This window comes from Stomoxys calcitrans, chromosome 1, assembly GCF_963082655.1.
Source record: "Stomoxys calcitrans chromosome 1, idStoCalc2.1, whole genome shotgun sequence".
Taxonomy (NCBI): domain Eukaryota; kingdom Metazoa; phylum Arthropoda; class Insecta; order Diptera; family Muscidae; genus Stomoxys; species Stomoxys calcitrans.
Genome location: NC_081552.1, coordinates 263,382,784 through 263,403,043, shown reverse-complemented (window position 1 = coordinate 263,403,043; position 20,260 = coordinate 263,382,784). Strand labels below are relative to the sequence as shown.

The following is a 20,260-nucleotide window of genomic DNA, read 5'->3' as shown; positions in this document are numbered from 1 at the left end:
GGCCCAAGGCTTTAAATCAAGAAATCGTTCTATATGGCAGCTATACCCAAATCTGGACCGATATGTGCCATATTGAAGAAAGATGTCAAGGTATCAAGATATAGTCCGATATAGCCCATCTTCAAACTTACCTGCTTATGGACAAAAAAAAAAGAATCTGTGCAAAGTTTCAGCTCAACATCTCTATTTTTAAAGACTGTGGCGTGGTTTCAACATGGCTAGACGGACATGGCTAGATCGTCTTAGATTTTTACGCTGATCAAGAATATATATACTTTATAGGGTAGGAAATGGGAAACGCTTGCACTCTTCTTCATTTATAGTTTTTTTTTATTCTGTACAAAAATTCAAAAATATACGGCCGTGTTCACAAAATTTAATGCAGCCTTAAAATAGGTTTATTTGATAGTTCTATAAAGGAAAGCTGTCAAATAAACCTTCTTTAGAGCTTCAAAACGCTTTTTTGTGAATACCGGTGTTAGAGTTTATTAGATGACATTAATAGTATACACTTTATTCAATAGAACAATAAAAAATGTATTGAATAACTTAAATTGTCACCAATTTACGTCAATGGATTGCATGTGCCTGCTCGCAAGGCGGCAACATCTAAAAATAAAAAAAATAATATTTATATTTAATGAAATATCAAAAACATAAGCAATTTAGGCTGGCCCACGACCTTCAATATATTGGCGGTTCAATATATTGGTAAAAATACGGATATATATCTACATTTTTAAAGTTTGTCTATGTTTAATTGAGTCCAAAATTTTCGAAAAACCACAAACCTTCTATGGAAAATTTTACACATTCTGAATACCATTGAAGATGTTAAAGTCAATGTTCAAAAATAACCCCCAATGGGCCACCCAGATTTAGAATTTAAAAAAAAAATGTCTTTTAACAACATTCCCTACTTACTTTTGCCACATCTCTGAGCACATGTCAATCGGCCATTATTGTGATAACTTATCATATCAGAACCGCATATAGGATTATACTCCATTGTGGAAGGACATCCTTGTAGACATGATAAATATCGAGGTGATGCCGTAGTCCGGGGACTTGGAGCAGCTGTGCTTGCAGGATTTGCTGGAGCAGGTGTGGTGGCGGCTGTAGGCGGTTGAATAATGTTGTTGCCTCCATTCCCTTGGTTTGGCGGTAGGAAGGGATTGCCTTGGAACTGCTGCTGCCCAAAGAAATCATTTTGTGGCCGGGCTAGAGTTTCGCATAGTATTAACGACAGTACTGCAAGAACAATTAAACATTTTTTAAGGGATAATGGGCTAAAAATTGTCTAAGCCAGTCTGAATGGCAGTCTGCCATTATAACCTAACTAATATAAGACTTATTTTGCAATTGTCTGCATTTGATAAATTCATAGTCAAAAGTTTACCAACCTAAATTGCCCATAAACATTCCCTTAAGGAACCGGGGATTCTTCTCTCATATTAATGAGTGCAGTCCGTTTAACGTTTAAGCTCAATGACAAGGGTTCTCCTTTTTTATGCCGAGTTCCATATGACATTATTACCAATTAGTGTACCGTAAACAGCTGAGTAAATTTTTTTCTCGCGAAGTGCACTATCTGTCAACCATTTTTGGTTGTGTGTGTATTATAATTAAGAACCATAACACATAAACAACGAAAAATGGCGCGAACTATGAACAAACACAAATTCAGAGTTGCACTAATCACTGAATTTGACAGAGAGTGTACTCATTATTTTGTTGTTGGGCAACTGCCATTACCTGTAAATGAATATGTCTTGCTGAGTTCGAATGGCGTGCCGCATAGCGACACCACTTGGTAGCATTAGTAAAGGGATAATCATGGCTGAAAAATTTGTTGAAGTTCAAGCCGGGATTTCAATCCAGGTGTTCGGCGTCATAGCAGACATGCTAACCTCTGCGCCACGGTGGCCTCTGACTAAACCAATCTATTTATCATAAAAGTTAATGTAACAACCTCAGATTTACAATACATCATGTAATCATTTTTGATAGTTGTAAATGTAAACTATGAAAAAATTTGATGCAAGCTTACACAACCATATTTACATTTACATTTAAGATTAGAACTGGTTTCTTAAATTTCCTTTAGTAACTTTGACAACCTCCCGCCCCAAAGAAATTAATTGTTACATACAGCGGAAATTTTTTCTCTAGATGATACAAATTTAGTCATATGACATGACAATTTATATACATACGAGCAAGGCGTATTTAATAAGGTGGCCGCATCGGCGAATTGCTACAACAAAGCAAGACATATTGATTTACAGGTAGTGGCAGTTGCCCAACAACAAAATATTGAGTACACTATTTGTCAAAATCAGTGATTAGTGCAACTCTGATTTTGTGTATGTTCATAGTTCGCGCCATTTTTCGTTGAGTACACTATTTGTCAAAATCAGTGATTAGTGCAACTCTGATTTTGTGTATGTTACTAGTTCGCGCCATTTTTCTTCGTTTGTGTGTTATGGTTCTTAACCATAATACACACACCCTATCAAAACTGGTTGACAGATAGTGCACTTCGCGAGAAAAAATTATACTCAGCTGTTTACGGTACACTACCAGGTAATAATGTTATGCAACAAAGCATATTTTTTGGGAACTTGATATGTCAAAATTTCTAAACAGGGCGAAAGAAAAAATCGATTCGCCCTGACATTTAAAATTTTCGGCAAAATTGTTTCGACCAATCAGAGCAAGAAGAAAAAAGTTCATTAATTTTTGAGTGTCAACTTCATTGCTGTCACGAGAAGCTTAGCTGCGAGCGTTCACAGGTTGCGGATAGTGGAATGCTCTATACGGAGCATTACATAATTACCAGGTAGCATACCGTTAACAGCAAAAACACGTCATGCAAAATTTCAGTCAAATCGGATGAGAAATTCTCGCTATATTGGCTCAAGAAGTCAAGATCCTAGATCGGTTTATGTGGCAGCTATATCAGATTATTTACTGATTTGCGACATATTAAGCACAGTTCTTGGAAGACATATCAAAACACCACGTGCAAAATTTCTTCCAAATCGGATGAGAGTTGAGCCCTCTAGAGGCTAAAGAAATCAAGATCCCAGATCGGTTTATATGGTAGCTATACCAGGTTATGAACCGATTTCAACCATACTTAGCACAGTTATTGGAAGCGAAACCAAAACAAAACGTGCGAAATTATAGCCAAATTGGATAGGAATTGCGCCCTCTAAAAGCTGAAAACATGGACCGATTTAGCCCATTTACAATCCCAACTGACCTACACTAATAAAAAGTATTTGTGCAAAATTTTAAGCGGCTAGGATAGGAATTGCGCCCTCTAAAAGCTGAAGAAGTCAAGACCCATAATCGGTTTATATGGCAGCTATAACAGGTTATGTACCGATTTTGACAATACTTAGTACAGTTGTTGGAAGTGATACCAAAACACCATGTGCAAAATTTCCGTCAAATCGGATGAAAATTGCGCCCTCTAGAGGCTCAAGTAGTCAAGACCCAAGATCGGTTTATATGGCAGCTATATCAAAACATGGACCGATTTAGCCCATTTACAATCCCAACCGACCTACACTAATAAAAAGTATTTGTGCAAAATTTGAAGCGGCTAGCTTTACTTCTTCGTAAGTTAGCTTGCTTTCGACAGACAGACGGAACACCACTCAAAATCAAAAGTAGTCTGATAAGGACAATATGGGTATCAAATGAAAAATATGCGGGAGTAGACAAAGAATCTGGCATACAAATTCATGTGGAAGTATAGAGAGTAACCCCATCCCCGCAAAAACACCCAAAATGGGCACAATAGCTGATCACGGATATGTGGGACTCGGTTTGTTTGTTTCGTTATTTGAAGTTCATGTCAATATGGGACTCAAACGAAAAGTATTAGGCAGTAGATTACATAGATGGCATAAAATATTAGGTCCAAGTTATGGACCCAAATACCCCCAAATGGGCATATTAGCCGACCATGGCTATAAGGGACTCATATGAAAGGTATTGGGGAGTAGATTACGAATATGACATTAAAATTTGCGTTCAAGCCTTTAGCGTTTCCTCCTAAGGATACGTCAAAAGGGTTATTTGACCCATTATGACAATATGGGTATCAAATGGGAGGTATTTGAGAGTAGAAAACGAATTTGATATCTAACTTTGGAGCCAAGTGTTTTTGGGTACGCCCTAAAGTAACCCCTAAACTGAACTTCATTTCCGTTGGGAATAAAGAACGAATTTGATATCTATTTTCAGTAAAAAGTGCCGCTGGCCACCCTAGCCCCAAAACACCCTCCAAACGGTTCATAAAGGGTGATTTTTTTGAGGTTAGGATTTTCATGCATTAGTATTTGACAGATCACGTGGGATTTCAGACATGGTGTCAAAGAGAAAGATGCTCAGTATGCTTTGACATTTCATCATGAATAGACTTACTAACGAGCAACGCTTGCAAATCATTGAATTTTATTACCAAAATCAGTGTTCGGTTCGAAATGTCTTCATTCACCGTAACGTTGCGTCCAACAGCATCTTTGAAAAAATACGGTCCAATGATTCCACCAGCGTACAAACCACACCAAACAGTGCATTTTTCGGGATGCATGGGCAGTTCTTGAACGGCTTCTGGTTGCTCTTCACTCCAAATGCGGCAATTTTGCTTATTTACGTAGCCATTCAACCAGAAATGAGCCTCATCGCTGAACAAAATTTGTCAAATTTGAACACATTTCGAACCGAACACTGATTTTGGTAATAAAATTCAATGATTTGCAAGCGTTGCTCGTTAGTAAGTCTATTCATGATGAAATGTCAAAGCATACTGAGCATCTTTCTCTTTGACACCATGTCTGAAATCCCACGTGATCTGTCAAATACTAATGCATGAAAATCCTAACCTCAAAAAAATCACCCTTTATTTAACGGCAATGGCAATATGGGGCTAACATTTAAGGGATTTAGGAAGTGCAGCACAAATTTGATATCCATATTTGAGTCGAAATATGTGAGGTACAATCCCTTTCCTAATGAGAACATTACCCTAAGGAAGAACATTACCACCAGGAACCGAGAAGGGGCAAATCACACATCAATGAGTGCTCTCCGATTCAAGTTTAAACTCAATTATAAGGGACCTTATTTTTAACCGAGTCCGAACGGCGTTGTACCTCGCAAATGTCACCAACATTAAGGGATAAACATCGCTTTGTCTTTTGTCTGATGTTCTAGCCAGGATTCGAACGCGTTGAGCGTCATAGGCTACAATGAATTCAATATCCGCATTCTGGGCGAAGGGTCTCCACCCTAAAAAGGTATTAGAGAGTTAAATAAGGCGCAGCGGAGCGGGCCCGGTTCAGCTAGTTAACAATAAATTGTGCTAAATTCCACAAAGAAATCATAAAATAGGAGAAAATCAGTTTTCTAAATTAAATTTTTGGTTTTGAAATTTGTTTAAACTTCAAATTTTGTCAGCTGAGACGATACCGGAACGTAAAATTTTGTTTTTACTGAACTCTACTTTCCGGTTACGATCGACCGATGTTCGGTAATCATTTGTATGTGTATTCATAAGCCAAAACTAAACAGCTAACACATTTTCCTACTTTTACGGTATGTTTACGAGAGTATAACCAGGGCTTTATGCAAAAACATTTTTATTGGGTTGCCCAAAAAGTAATTGCGGATTTTTCATATAGTCGGCGTTGACAAATTTTTTCACAGCTTGTGACTCTGTAATTGCCTTCTTTCTTCTGTCAGTTATCAGCTGTTACTTTTAGCTTGCTTTAGAAAAAAAAGTGTAAAAAAAGTATATTTGATTAAAGTTCATTCTAAGTTTTATTAAAAATGCATTTACTTTCTTTTAAAAAATCCGCAATTACTTTTTGGGCAACCCATATATTTCCAATCCCAGGGTATGAGATTTTAAAAATATACTCCAAACATTTCTTATTTCGAAAGCAATAAAAGTATAACAAATAGAATTTCTCTATCAAAAGAAAGCACAATCATTAGACTTTAATCTTTGACATGACTGAGATAAAGTATAAGAAATAAGTATTCGTAAATGTATGTTGTCATTTGATTGGTGGAATGCAATGTATTGTGATTGAATCTACATATTTATTTTTAATTTCTTTAATTTGGTATTATTATTATTTATTAATAGATTTAATTCTTTGGACATAGGTTTTTTGTTATAATTTTATACTAAGAATGAATCTAAAACCTCACTTGCACTAAGTATTATTTGGCCGAAATATTGTATTCTTAAATGATGATATATTGGATATACACCGAAAAAATGGAGCGTGTTTTCAGACGCATGTAATTGCGGATTTTTCATATTTCATATTTTCAAATTTTTTCACAGCTTGTGACTCTGTAATTGCCTTCCTTTCTTCTGTCAGTTATCAGCTGTTACTTTAAGCTTGCTTTAGAAAAAAAGTGTAAAAAAGTATATTTGATTAAAGTTCATTCTAAATTTTGTTAAAAATGCATTTACTTTCTTTTAAAAAATCCGCAATTACTTTTTGGGCAACCCAATATTTGCAACACAGCAAAGAACACATTTTCAACGCTATAAAGTACAAGATCGTCGTTATATTCATAGACGATCCAGGTATGTCCGTCCGTCAGTTGAAATTTAAATAGATAGATAGCGCCCAAAACAGTCAGCTTGATGTAGATAATACCTCTACTGGTTTCGGGGATATTCGACTTTTAATTTTTGAAAATGTTTTTAAAAAATGGAAAAACCTCAGCTATAACCATTTCAAGTTTCAAAGAGTTGAGTTATCTCTATCCGTTCTCAAATGACATACGTTTTTTAATAGTTTTTTCCCATTGTGTGACGTGGTGTTCTACTGAGACTTCCAATAAACGTTCCAAGTACGGTTCAAATCGGCCTATGATCTGATGTAGCTCCCATATAAACAGATCCGCCGATTTGAGATCTTTAGCCTCTGAAACCCGCAATTGTTATGACTTCCAACAGCCTAAAGTAGCGCCTTGAGTATTCTTTACACAAGATACACAAATGATATCTTGAGGTTGGCCTAGTTCGGCCAAACTTAAGGTCGTTTTTCCTTGCTGTTATTCTACTTAGAGATTTCTTTCAGTGTAACTAAGCTCATTACTAATTTCTTAAGTTATTAAACACCGGTTCATTTGTGCTTAACGATGCAAGAAATTTTGAAAACTTGAATTTAACCGCTTGTGTATAAAGAGGCATGCTCGTGTATAAAGAAGCAGCTGCTAGATAAACAAAATTATTTTTTATGTAACCAACGAAATTTGCACTTAAATGTTTGTTTAATATACAATTTACTTTCTGACGGTTCAAGGCTCAAATAATTTTCGTCCAGAGATTTGGTTCCGGGATGCACGAAATTAAACTCAATGTTAATTTGCTGTGCAAAGAACTCAACAAATTAAAGTTATTAAAACAAAAACTTTACAAACTCCAAACTTTATAACGTTTTGAAAGCACTACGTTTTTTTTGATATTTATGTTTCGAATAGTTCTTGTAGATATTTTTTTGTTGTTGTTCTATTTTATTACCAACACACAATAGTAAAGAATTCATGTCTACGAATTCGTTCTTTCTGCAGAGTCAACCGTTTATGGGTTCGGATTCAAGTGAACTGTTTAACTGTTGGCATGGAGGCTGCTAAATATGCTACGATACGTTCTAGAGATGCTATCGGCTGCTCCTCACCACAAATGCCATGTGTGAAAAGGCAAACACACGAGACTTACCAAAATAACACTTGTTTGGATGTTTGTTGCTCTGGACAATTGAATGAATCTACATTTGCATATCGATCGAGTTCTGGCTGTGGTTTCTCACCAAAAATAAACCAATACCAATACATGCCTCCCCAAAAAAAACCCACCAATGGTGTAACTATTGACATTGATAAGTTCATTCATAACCCTCGATGATAGGTGGGAAAATAAAGGCCTACCAGAGGCCTTTTTGCAATGCCTCTACTTTATAAAATTTGAAAGACTACTTTTTAGTCCACAATGAAATTTTCTTTGGGTGCGTGGCAATTGATAGTAAAGTTGTAAGGTATGTAAATATATGACGTTTGGTGTGGTGAATAATTCTTGCATAACCCAGGGGCTAGTAAGATTTTTGATAGAACCACGTTTATAGGGCAGAGTTCCATGTAGCAGTGGGCATTTTAGTTCCTTTTAGTGATCGCTTCTTTTAGTTCCGTTCCACAAAAGGAAGTAGTTCCTTAGCTCCTCTTTCATTTGGGATCCTCTTTTTTAATTCCTTCATACAAAACAAGTAAGAGCGTGCTAAGTTCGGCTCAAATCGATAAAAACAAAAGTAAATTTTCTCTAAATTTCGTTAAATCTAAAATTAGAAAAAATTTGATAGATTTCTTAAAATTCTGATTCACCGCCCCTTTAAAAGGCTCTTCTTTATATTTGCTTTGGCCTTTACTTTGTAAAAAAAACTACTGAGTATCCTTGATAAAAACAGGCGTAAGTTTTTAAACTTTACCGGCACCTGTCAATATACCATCCTCTGGTACTCTCACGCTCACTATTGGGAAACATTATTGTTCTGCTCTTGCCCAAGTCGAAGCAGGTGAGACAACTCATTAGTACATACAGCGCAGCGAGTATCATCATTTTATCAAGAAACTGTTGCTGGTAAGTGGGTATGTAACAAAGAAAATTGCATCAACAGGTTTACAACAGGCATTCTCTTTCAAGAAATCGTAGTACTAAATTGTTGCAATTTACGCAGGCCGATACACGGAAGTGAAGAAAATCAACTGTCACATTTATTAAATACTTCATATTAATATTAATTAGTGAAACCAGGCAAAAAAGTTTGTACTTAACTTGAGAGTGGTATTACAAATATTTTTTCTTTTTGTCAACATTCGATTTTACACAGAAAAAATATCAAGAAAATTTTTCAATTTAAAATTTAATTGAAAATAAAAATGTTTTTAATTAAAAAAAATTAATTGAATCAATAATTTTTTGATTGAATCCGGATTTCTCTTCAATTACGATCGTGATTGAGTTTAAGGAAATTTTCAAATAAAAAATTAATTGATTCAACCATTTTCAATTAAAAAAAAAACTATTTATTTAATCATTTTATACCCTCCACCATAGGAGGGGGGTATACTAATTTCGTCATTCTGTTTGTAACACCTCGAAATATGCGTCTAAGACCCCATAAAGTGTATATATTCTTGATCGTCGTGACATTTTAAGTCGAACTGTCTGTCGAAAGCACGCTAACTTTTGAAGGAGTAAAGATAGCCGCTTGAAATTTCGCAGAAATACTTCTTATTAGCGTAGGTCGGTTGGGTTTGGAAATGGGCCAAATAGGTCCATGTTTTGATGTAGCTGCCATATAAACCGATTTTGGGTCTTGACTTCTTAAGTCTCTAGAGGGCGCAATTCTCGTCCGATTTTACTGAAATTTTGCACATAATGATTTGATATAACTTCCAACAACTGTGCTAAGTATGGTTTATATCGGTTCATAACCTGATGTAGCTGTCATATAAACCGATCTTGGGTCTTGACTTCTTGAGCCTTTAGAGGGCGCAATTCTCATCCGATTTGGTACAAATCTTGTACAACGGCTCCTCCTATGGCCTTCAACATACGTGTGGTCACGTACAATATGGTCAGAATCGATCTATAGCTTGATACAGCTCCCATATAAACCGATCTCCCGATTTTGCTTCTTGAGCCCTGAATCGGACTATAACTTGATATAGCTCCTCCGTCCTTATTCATTATTCTTTCCTAAAAAGAGATACTGCGCAAATAACTCAACAGATGCGACCATGGTGGAGGGTATATAAGATTCGGCCCGGCCGAACTTAGCACGCTCTTACTTGTTTTAATGAAATATGTAATTTTTTTAATTGAAAAAATTTTCAAGCAGTTTCAACTAAAAAATTAATTGGATCAATTAGTTTCGTGATTGAACCCAATTTTTATCTTTTTTCTGTATAGTCATAAAAATAAAATAAACAATTATCATAGGAAGCCTCCTTTTTGATAAACTATCTGAGAAATGTTACACTGATAGAAAAATTACGGTACTTTTCCCATAATTTCCGGTTATTATTTTATTGACATTCATTTTAATAATGCAAATTTGCCCATAAGGAACAGGGGCAAATTTCTCACATATCAACGATTCAAGTTTAAGCTCAATGATAGGAGGTCTGCTTTTTATAACCTATTCCGAACGGCATGCCACAGTGCGACTCTTTGGGGAGAAGTTTTTACAATGTACCTCACAAGTGTCGTCAGCATTAGGAGGGATAACTAAAAACGGTACCTACCGTTTTATATTTGATCCGTACCACGTTGTTGTTTTGATACCATTGAGAGAGAGAGAGTTTCACTATCAACACTGCATAGTATGAAAATAAGCACGTTTGGCATCAATTTTTCTGTCAGTGTAAGTGTTTGTATGTATATAATTTGCCCATACACATGAGGTTGGTTAAATTTGTAAGGGCCAAAAAACACTCACCAATCGGTTGTCTTAACCTGAGATAAATTATAAGAACATCTTGCTTCGAACCCATGGGAATGGGTGTACAGCTGAGTACAATTTTTTTTTCGAAGTGCGCTATCTGTCAAAGAATTTTGGTTGTGTGTGTGCGTATGTTAAGAACCATAATACACAAAAAAACGAAAAATGGCGCCATCTAGTTACATACACAAAATCAGAGTTACACTATCGCTAATTTTGACAGATAGTGCACTCAATATTTTGTTGTTGGGCAACTGGCACTAACTGTAAATGAATATATGTTGCTGGTAATTTCCAAGCCCTATGCTTACGTCTTGAGTGCGCACAGAATGGGTGCAATAGTAAACATGAATGTATTTGCCCTTCGCTGGTCCAAGGACCCGTGGCATAATTACCAGATAGTGTACAGTAAACAGCTGAGTACAATTTTTTCTCGCGAAGTGCACTATCTATCAACCAGTTTTGGTTGTGTGTGTGTATTATAATTATTTTGTTGTTGGGCAACTGCCACTACCTGTAAATGAATATATCTTGCAAGGACCTAAAGAGAATGAAGGCCAAAACAGAATGAGCGCTTTGAGCTTTGTTTTGAACCAAAAACGCAAAGCTCCTTAGTGCTTAAGGCCTAAATCTTGGTACAATTAGAAGGTAAGGTCTTAAGCCCAACAACAACGAAATCAACGATACAACCCTGTGGCGATGGTGACGCAAATTCCCATTAGGCTGTCAAACTTCTGTACACTGTAAAATTGACATTCTAGTTTTTATTTTCATGTGTAGCAGCCACAAAAGAGTTGTGATTATAAACGTGTAATTATAAATTCAAACGATAAAAATGTGAAAAAGGAAACAAAATGTAAAAAAACCTTTCAAAACCAAAATGGAAAAAAAAATGGAAAATGGAAGCGGACCCTCCCCTTTACCGCAAAAACGCCACCCATATCCGAAAGTGGTCCGATGTGCACAATATGGGTATAAAATGAAAGGTATTGGAGACCAGAACACGAATATGTTATTAAAATTTGGGTCCAACCAATATTAGATGTGATGGCTTCAAGGGCCATGCGTTGGTATGTTGTATTTGAATCGTATTAATAGCGAAAACGCATCTATGATACAATTACCACAATAACCACGCTCGACAATCCTGTCGATGACGGACATTCTTTCTGTGGCAAATTAGACTTCTTCCGTAGTACACATGATTTTGTGCATCTGTTGTAAGTTGTATTGGTGGCTTCGAACGCTAGACAACGACAACTGCTCCCGCTGTTGCTCCTTGTGCCCAGGTTCGAATCCCGGCCGGGCTCTGCCGATATAAAACCTTTTGTCATACTTCGTTTTTTCTTCAAGATTTTCTATTTATAGGAAATCTTATCAATATCTGTAATTTTTGGCGAAATCAGCTTTATTACTGCACAAATTTTTTTTTTAAATTGTCAGTTTTTTTCGTTTTTTTTGAATACATGGTACCGTTACTCACCTTGTAGCTTTGAAATAGTTTCATTTGACAGATTTCCTTTATAGAACTGTCAAATTAGCCTATTTTAAGGCTTCATTTAGTTTTTTTAATACGCCCGTATAACAAATGCAAATGCAAATTTTGCCCATGAACGTGGTTCCACTAAGGAACAGGGGCAAACTTCTCACATATCAATGAGTGCAGTCCGATTCAAGTTTAAGCTCAATGATAATGGGCCTCCTTTTTATAGTCGAGTCCGAACGACGTGCCGCAGTGCGACACCTCTTTGGAGAGAAGTTTTTACATGGCATAGTACCTCACAAATGTTACCAGCATTAGGAGGGGAAAACCACCGCTGAAAATTTGTTTGGATGGTCTCGCCAGTATTCAAACCCAAGCGTTCAGCGTCATAGGCGGACATGCTAAACTCTGCGCTACGGTGGCCTCCTATGACTCTAACTTTAATTTGTAAAAAAAAATTAATTTTTTTCGAAAATATTTGCCATTTTTTTACAATAAAATACATTTTCTCTTGGTTTGTCATTGGCTTGCCATTTGTAGATTTTTTTTTTTCATGATAATAATAAATAAAAATTAGCATATTTAAAAAATATAATATCAATCACAATGATAAAAATGAATCGAGTTCATAGCATTTTAAATAATGCTTATAGAGGAGAAGAAATAAATTCTCATTTCGCAAAACATGTCAATGCTTGAGACATAAAATCGTCTAAATTCGTGTAAACAAAAAATATTCTCAAGTGCGTCTTTGTATGTTTTGCCCAAGAATCGGGTGGAGCGCTATGCTAAACTTAAGGTTAAAAAACATGAGATAACAAAATGAAAAAAAATAATATAAAAAAAACAATTCTTGTAACAACATTAATTTAAATTGAAACTATTTATGACGAACGAAATTAATACCATTTTCATTATGCATGTTTATGTATAGGAGGCAAAGTTTCCAATGGACATGGAAAGTGGGTTTTATGGTGTATCTGGACGTAGAGCGTAAACAACTTGAGGTTTTTTGTTGGATTTTTTCGTTTTCTTGGGTATTGCCCCTTTTTTGTTTGAGTTGTTTTCTTTATCCACCTCCTCCGGCTCGGATGTTGAATTAGTTCGGTCACCATTTGAGGCAGTGATGTTGCTTTGTGAAGTTTTGTCACGTATCTTTGAGGACTCTTTGCAATTTTGGCGTCTCTGTGACTTGTCTGGTGACACTAGAAAAGCACAGGTCTTGTTGTTTCGTATCACTATGCGTACATCGACCGTGGAAAAGAGTTGCAATTTTATGGGCGACATTTGAGACTTCTTTTCCGAGATCAAAATGTGTGATGGTGCATTGCTGGTGTCTATTATGACTTTTTGCATCTTATAAGTAATAGTAAAATTGTGGCCAGTGTCTATGGTGACAACATTCATCATATGCTGGAAAATATCGACTACCACAGCCCTTAGGGTAATGGATTCTTTGGCCTTGATGTAACGGACAAAAAATAGATCGGTGGACTCGTCGCCAGCATTTTTGGCGTTATTTTTTTGTTCATTGCAAATCTTCGCCAATTGATGTAGTTCATCGATAGTTCGTTTTGATGGTGGGCAGTAATTTAAAGATGCTGCAAGGGTTCTAGAAATACATATTTAAAGGGGTAATGATCATTAAACGAGCCAGCGTATATACAAATTTAAATATAATGGGGAAAAACAGAATTTGTTTTTAGGTATGGTGTTCGCAAATTCAAAGCATCTCGATGTTCCATCAAATTGATTATTCTAAAATTAGCTGAAATATCAGAAAAAATTGTTCTTTATTACTTAAAATAACTCCAACATCTGGATACTACTGTTTTCAATATTATCAATAAAACGCCATGTATGCCAACCAATTTACAAAAAGCTTGGCACAGACCAGCCAATTGCTCTGTAGGTGGTCAACAAGATTTCTTTGTCTGCACCCCAAGTGCTGCCAGCAAGTGGCTTGAGGACACTTGTTGGTCGGAATCATTTCTCCATCGACCATCACAGTCAGCTCAGTATTCACCTCAAGCGTATTTGTAGTGAACAGTGATTTGGTGGCAGATATCTTAAGATTTCTTGCAGCGAAATATGAGGCAAGTTCGTTGAGGTAGACGTTCAAGCTATCGCAGATGTCAACAATGGGAGGGGGGCCTGATACCATGATCGTAAAATCGTCAGCATATGATACGATCTCTATGCAGTCTGGAGAGGGAATGGAGGATAGGTGAGATTGAACAGTGCCAGAGATATCACCCCATCTACGGTGCTTCGACTTCTTATCCCTAAATTCCACAAATGACTGGCGACCATCCAGATAATTCGCGACCGTTTCAAGCCTGGCTGGAGGGACGTGTTGGCGATGTCTTTAAATAATTTGGCATGGCTGACCGTGTCGAATGCCTGCGATAGGTCCAGTGCCACGAGGACCGTCCTATCACATAGCCTGCCTGGGCTGATTGCAGCCACGGCAAATGTGTGCGGTGATGGCATGCAAAGCTGTTGTTGTGCTATGCAGTCTTCGAAATCCATGTTGATGGTCGGCGAATGGAAATTCTCCTACGAGCCTCGGGAGGAGTAATGCCTCAAGCGTCTTTGCCACTGGTGAGAGAAGGGAGATCGCTACAACGACAACCAATGCTTCTAATACGAGGTCAGTTCAGTTTTAAACTGATTACTTTGGACAAGTCCAAAGCTTTGATTAAAACTATTCAAATCAAATTTCATCATGATTGGGCCTAAATTCCTTATTTGACGATACCAAAATCCTCTGCCATAAAATTGCGCGAAGAGGTACTGTTAAATTTCTAGATGCAACTTAGCTGGGGCGTGTCCAATCATGTGGTTATAATTCGGCTAAGATTGACTAGCTGGTGGACAGATGACGTGCCATGTTTGGTCCCTGGGTTCAGAACTACTGTGGTTACCAAAGAAGGTTACCTTTATCAGGTATAAGGGAATACAGGCGGTATTCAATAGGTAGCTGTTTACCGTTCATGCAACCGTATCATCAAAAATGGTATTTCAACCTGCTTTATTCGCTGTTTGATCTTGAGGCTATCTCTTGTAGAGCTCCTGGGTTGTAGTTGCCCATACTTGAGATGCTGGATGACAGCAGCGATAACAGTCCAGATGATCTTAAGACAACATTTAATTATGGCTTCGCACGGGAAGAAGGATCATTCTACTGATGGAACAGGTCCACATGAAAGGTGAGGAGAAAACATTTTAAAGGTATTTGAGAGTAAAATACGAATATCATACCAAGTTTCATGGAGGCCTGTCTCCCCCGAAAAAAACGCTTAAACCGATTGGCCGATTGGAACACAACAACAACAACAAATATGATCATTAATTCCATGGCATCCCGGTTGTACGTACTGGATTGGCCCGATGGAGACTTTCATCGGCAAGGGCTGCCATCTCAGAGTATAACACACTGCTACAACAACAACAAATATGATATCCGGATGCTGTACCGGATCGATCCGATGAAGTCCTTCGTTGGCAAGGGCTGCCGCCTCAGTGTACAACACACTGATACAACAACACCAAATATGATATCAAAAGTTGGAGCAAAGACTAAAGGGGGCTCTCAACCCTAAAAGCCCCTCAAAGCACTTTGAGATAAAGTGCGAATCTAATATACGAATTTGGACAAAATGTCCGAGGGCCCGCCAAAAAAACCTTTAAACGAGCATACAGTAGTCCACCGTAGTGCAGAGTTTAGTATATCCGCCTGGGTTCGAATCCTGGCAGGAACATTAGAAAATTTTTCAGCGGTGGTTATCCCCTCCTAATGATGGCGACATTTGTGAGGCACTTTGCCAATCGGACTCGGATTTAAAATGGAGATCCCTTATCATTGAGCTTAAAATTGAATCGGACAGCACTCATTGATTTGTGAGAAGTTTGCCTCAGTTCCTTAATGGAATGTTCATGGGCAAATTTACAAACAGGCCGATTGGAATAAAATGCAAGTTTTTAGGAATAAAGGACGGATCATACAGCCAAATTTGATATAAGATTTATCCCGGAAGTCCCTTCGGAACAAACTAGACATGTATTTGGAAGAGTATAACCAAAACAATAAAGAAATAAGAATAGGAATACATACTCTCACTAAGTCGATAATATTGGTGAGGAGAAAAAATATTATCATATTCTAACTGGCATTCGATAAAAAATTCCTGTCAATGAGCTATGTTCAATTTATGATACAAAAATTTAAAGAATTTAATTTATGCTGTAAAGAATTGATCGTGACTATGCAATTTTTGCACTGCCTCAATGCTTACCTATGTACCAAAATATCAGGATACCTTCGAATGGGACTGGTGAAGTGTGTGTAAATTGGTATGGACAGGGCATAATGCCAAAAATCAGCTTCTGAGGATCTACCTTCACTGCAATAATAGCTAAAAAGAAAACTTTATAGAAACAAATCCTCAGGAGGCATTTGTACAACATGTAACAACTCACCGAGCTCTTGCCATAGGCTTTGTTAACAATGAATTGAGGCAAGCTTCTACGGATTCAGGTTCACTAACTTGACTACACAACCGCTTCATACTTTCGTACACAGACTTTGAGTTGCTTATATCAAAATCTAAGCCTAAATTTGCCAATCTGTCCTTAAGAGCTCGCATGGACTTTTGCAAAGGTGGTGGGTGATGGCGAAGAATAGAGGTATTGGGAAAGCGTTGATGTATAAACTTGGCCACGGCTTGGTTTGCTAGCAGCATAAATTCTTCAATCAGGAAGTTGGCTTCTTTGCGGCCTTCGACTTCGAAGGCAGTGGGTTCTCCCGTAACAGGATCCAAGGAAAATCTTATCTTTGGATTATTTATTGATAAGGCTCCGGCAGAGTAACGTTGACCCTTAAGTTCTTGGGCTATGGAATGCAAGAGGAGAACGCGCCATTTAATATCGTCTGGTGTAAAATTGTTATGAATTTCTGGGAAATCATCTCTGCTGAAGTTTTCTTCGGGATTGTCTAGAATTTTCTGAGCATGCTCATAGGCAAACTGCGAACATGAGTTGATAACCGAACGCGTAAACCGTGGCTCGCACATTTCTTTTTGCTTCGCATTCCAACGCCAAAATACTGAAAATGCAAATTTATCCTCACCCGGCAGAAGAGAACAACGGAAGCACAGCGATGTAGGCAGCATATGTATTACCTCATTCACTAAATATATGGACGTTGCCCTCTCCTTTACCAAATTGTCCAATTCCGAGTTTTCCTCAAGGTAGTGGGCAACATCTGAGATGTGAACGCCAATCTCGTATTCGTCCTCACTCAGTTTCTCTACGGAAACTGCATCGTCTAAGTCTCTTGCCGTCAGAGGATCTATGGTAAATATACATTTTTTGCGTAAATCTTCCCGCTGCTTCAAATCTTCTTCCGTTATGGGCGGCACTGGACCGTCATACAGATCATAGAATTTTTGGTCATAGGGTTTTAGGTCCTTAAGGCCATTGTGCAATAGAATGGCCTTAATCTCAGCCTCCAAATTGCCCACCTTTCCCACTGGTTGTAGTAGTTCGCCAATGCAATGACCATTGATATCTGTTTCCAGAATATGTGCCAAGTACAACATGCCCACTATATCATCTTTGCTGGCTGCCTTTATGTGCTCCTCACAGGTCTCTGTTGGAATATAGACCATGGGAAATTTCATGTCGTGCGGCTTCAATTTGAAGTAGGTTTTGGAGTTTAACGTGGTAGGGTTTTTGAAGGCGATTGATCCGACAACCTCACGCAACTCTGTATGCTTTACAATACTGATTACAAAAGCTTTGGGACAGTTCTCCGATACATAGGCAGTGCCGTCGACCATGTCCAGATTTTCATCCTCCAGATCCGTGTCTTGTGATAAATCCCCCTCGTCGAAAGGATCTTCATCGTCGGCCAAACATATGGAGTTTTCCTTGCCCCCCACTATTTTGGAGGAAGTCGATGCATTTGATGCATTTCTGGGCTTCCGCGTTAGCAGCTCAGATCCTTGTGCCTGATTACTGCTGGTGCTTGAATGCAAAACAAATGCGCGAACAATATCGCCATCAAAGGCATAACGTCTAGCCACGGGCAGAGTAATAATGCCATCTCTCTCCAAGCCTTCCCTATCTTCAGTGATTGCTATAAAAGCTTGTCTATTGTTCTTTCGGTTTATCCTTATCTCCTTCTCAACGATGCGCCCCAAGCCAGCAGAGACCAACAATTTGGAAAAACTTTCCAAGTCATCCAGATTTTCAAGTGCGCATGCTATTTTTGGAGTTTCTTTTGCGTTTTGCTGCCGATCCTCATAATATTCCGAAATAATGGCGTTGATATATTTTAGAAGAGTCTCTTGTGGACTTGATTCCTTTTTCTCCTTTTTAGGTTTTGTTTCCTTTGTTTTGGTGGAAGTGCGGTTTGCCGCAGCACCCTTGTTGTCCACAGCATAAGAACATGGTTCGTCATATCTTTCACTGTCACGCCGTGAATGGCAAGCCTCGTTGCGAACTTGATGCGATGTTGAGGGCGTGCTATCGTTCAGTGTCCAAACCAAAGAGTAATCCTTTAAATTCCTTATATTAGACGCCAATTGATTGACTCTCTCCAGCATATTGTTATCATTAAATGTCAATCTGTTGATTAATTCCAGCAATCCATCAACCAAACATTCTAATTGTTCTTTTGAATATTGTTGTTTGGGAGCCACCACCATGCCGTTTTTTCTGGAACCTGGCAGCACGTTGGCCGACACAGGCACCTCATTGTTCTTATGAGTCGATGAGACATCACCATTGTGGGAAATTACCTGCATCCTTCGATTTATTACCTTTAGCATTGTCTTAGCATGTCGATCATTAGTGCTGGTAGCCTCACCACTACGCCTAACTTCTTCTTCGCGCTTTTCCAAGGCAAGGCGTCTGTTCTGCAATTTTTTGATAACGTCAGCAGATTTTTTTGAGATCCTTTGCAAAGCAAACTTTTTGCTTTCTTTCCGATTTTTACTATCCGAAATTGTGTTGTCTTTTGTTGCTGTCTGTGGGGGCTGTTGGCCTTGTAGACTCTTCTTATCATCGTTACCTTCCATATTTGTCTTTTTTACGTTTTGTACGCAAAAATTTAATTTCAATGTCAGCACTATGGTCTGAATTTTATCTTATGTGGCGAATGATAGTTTTTTGTTGTGTAATGTTGCGAAATTACTACATAAATGAAATAAACTAATTATTTTGCTAATCTTTGTCGTTTCAACAAAACAAAATGAGATGTAATTGGAATGTCAAAATATGAAAAGCTCTCACACGCACACATCCAAACACAAACACACATTTTATTGACCCATTTACACACGGGGAATTGTGTCTACCTAATGTTAAGCGTACAACTTACAAAGAAGTCAACAATTATTTAGCGGGTAGAACTGAGTTAGAGTTTTCGTCCGAGCAGCCAAAAAGAACCTTTAAGAAGAACAATCCGCCATCTTGCCATCAAGTTGATCGAATTTTTGCCAACTGACAAAAATACGTGTGTATGTATACGTGTGCGTACATGGGCAGGGAATATGCACGAAAGAAGATAACAAAAATCTTTCATCTTAATACCGTCAAACCTGACCAGCTGTTAACGGCTGTTCGCGTGAGATCACCTTTTTGAATCCGCTTTGATATGTTGCGAAGAAAATGTTTTTGAGTAGCATTAAATTCCTGATTTATATTTTAGAAAAAATGTTAATGTTAACTTTTATTATATGCACTATAATTTATTATTGGTAATATTAGTTAAATTCATGAGATTATCTATTTTTGAGTGGTATTAAATTCCCGATTTATTTTTAAGAAAACTTTTATGAATTGTTATTTTTGTAGCAGGATTCACAAGTAGAAGGTTAGGTCATATGTGAAAATATATCCATTGAATCCTGATTTTGTAGTGTTGTAGTCATACATGGTCTAACGACTTGATTAATAAATGAGAAAAATGCAGCAGAGTTGATTGGTGCCCATTTCGTGAGCATTTAATTACATTGGCAATAGATTGAAGCGAAATTGGTGTTGGCGCCGCGACATGTCGCTAATATTTATAGAACTAAGTACCACTTCTACGGAATGTGTTCGCATTTTCTTCGTGACCCTTTTTTATAATGCGATTTTAAAGTTGTTCGGCCGAAAAGTTGAAGACAGTACTAGGCTTTAGTGGGGAATATAACAAAAACAAATTCTAATGGCAAATCTTGAAACC

At 37.6% G+C, this 20,260-nt stretch overlaps 2 protein-coding genes across 3 annotated transcripts; both read right to left on the bottom strand.

Annotated features, from left to right (window-relative positions):
* Positions 1-309: 309 nt before the first annotated feature.
* On the bottom strand, positions 310-1,159 carry LOC106092333 (uncharacterized; the record flags this gene model as incomplete). The annotated part of the gene is made up of 2 exons (XM_059369364.1): positions 310-609; positions 925-1,159. Coding segments are annotated over 2 exons (279 nt in total), but the record flags the coding sequence as incomplete, so codon positions are not given.
* Positions 1,160-19,289, bottom strand: LOC106092339 (DIS3-like exonuclease 2). 2 transcript variants are annotated; one of them, XM_013259171.2, is made up of 4 exons: positions 16,507-19,289; positions 16,323-16,442; positions 12,931-13,636; positions 1,160-1,251 (listed from the first exon to the last, which is right to left on the bottom strand). In XM_013259171.2, the coding sequence occupies exons 1-3, from the start codon at positions 19,107-19,109 to the stop codon at positions 12,994-12,996; spliced, it is 3,366 nt and encodes a 1,121-aa protein (XP_013114625.2). In that variant the 5' UTR covers positions 19,110-19,289; the 3' UTR covers positions 1,160-1,251; positions 12,931-12,993. The 2 variants fall into 2 exon arrangements, 1 of the variants encoding a protein (XP_013114625.2); XR_009396375.1 differs by lacking the exons at positions 12,931-13,636; positions 16,323-16,442; positions 16,507-19,289 and adding an exon at positions 7,565-7,746.
* Positions 19,290-20,260: the final 971 nt, after the last annotated feature.

What these genes read in the sequence shown, in the direction of transcription:
- LOC106092339 (XM_013259171.2), bottom strand. Translation starts at nt 19,109, where the DNA reads ATGGAAGGTAACGATGATAAGAAGAGTCTACAAGGCCAACAGCCCCCA. An exon ending in AAGCCTATGGCAAGAGCTCG is followed by an intron (nt 16,443 to 16,506) that starts GTGAGTTGTTAC and finishes TTTTCTTTTTAG; the next exon opens with CTATTATTGCAGTGAAGGTA. An exon ending in CCTGATATTTTGGTACATAG is followed by an intron (nt 13,637 to 16,322) that starts GTAAGCATTGAG and finishes ATGTATTTCTAG; the next exon opens with AACCCTTGCAGCATCTTTAA.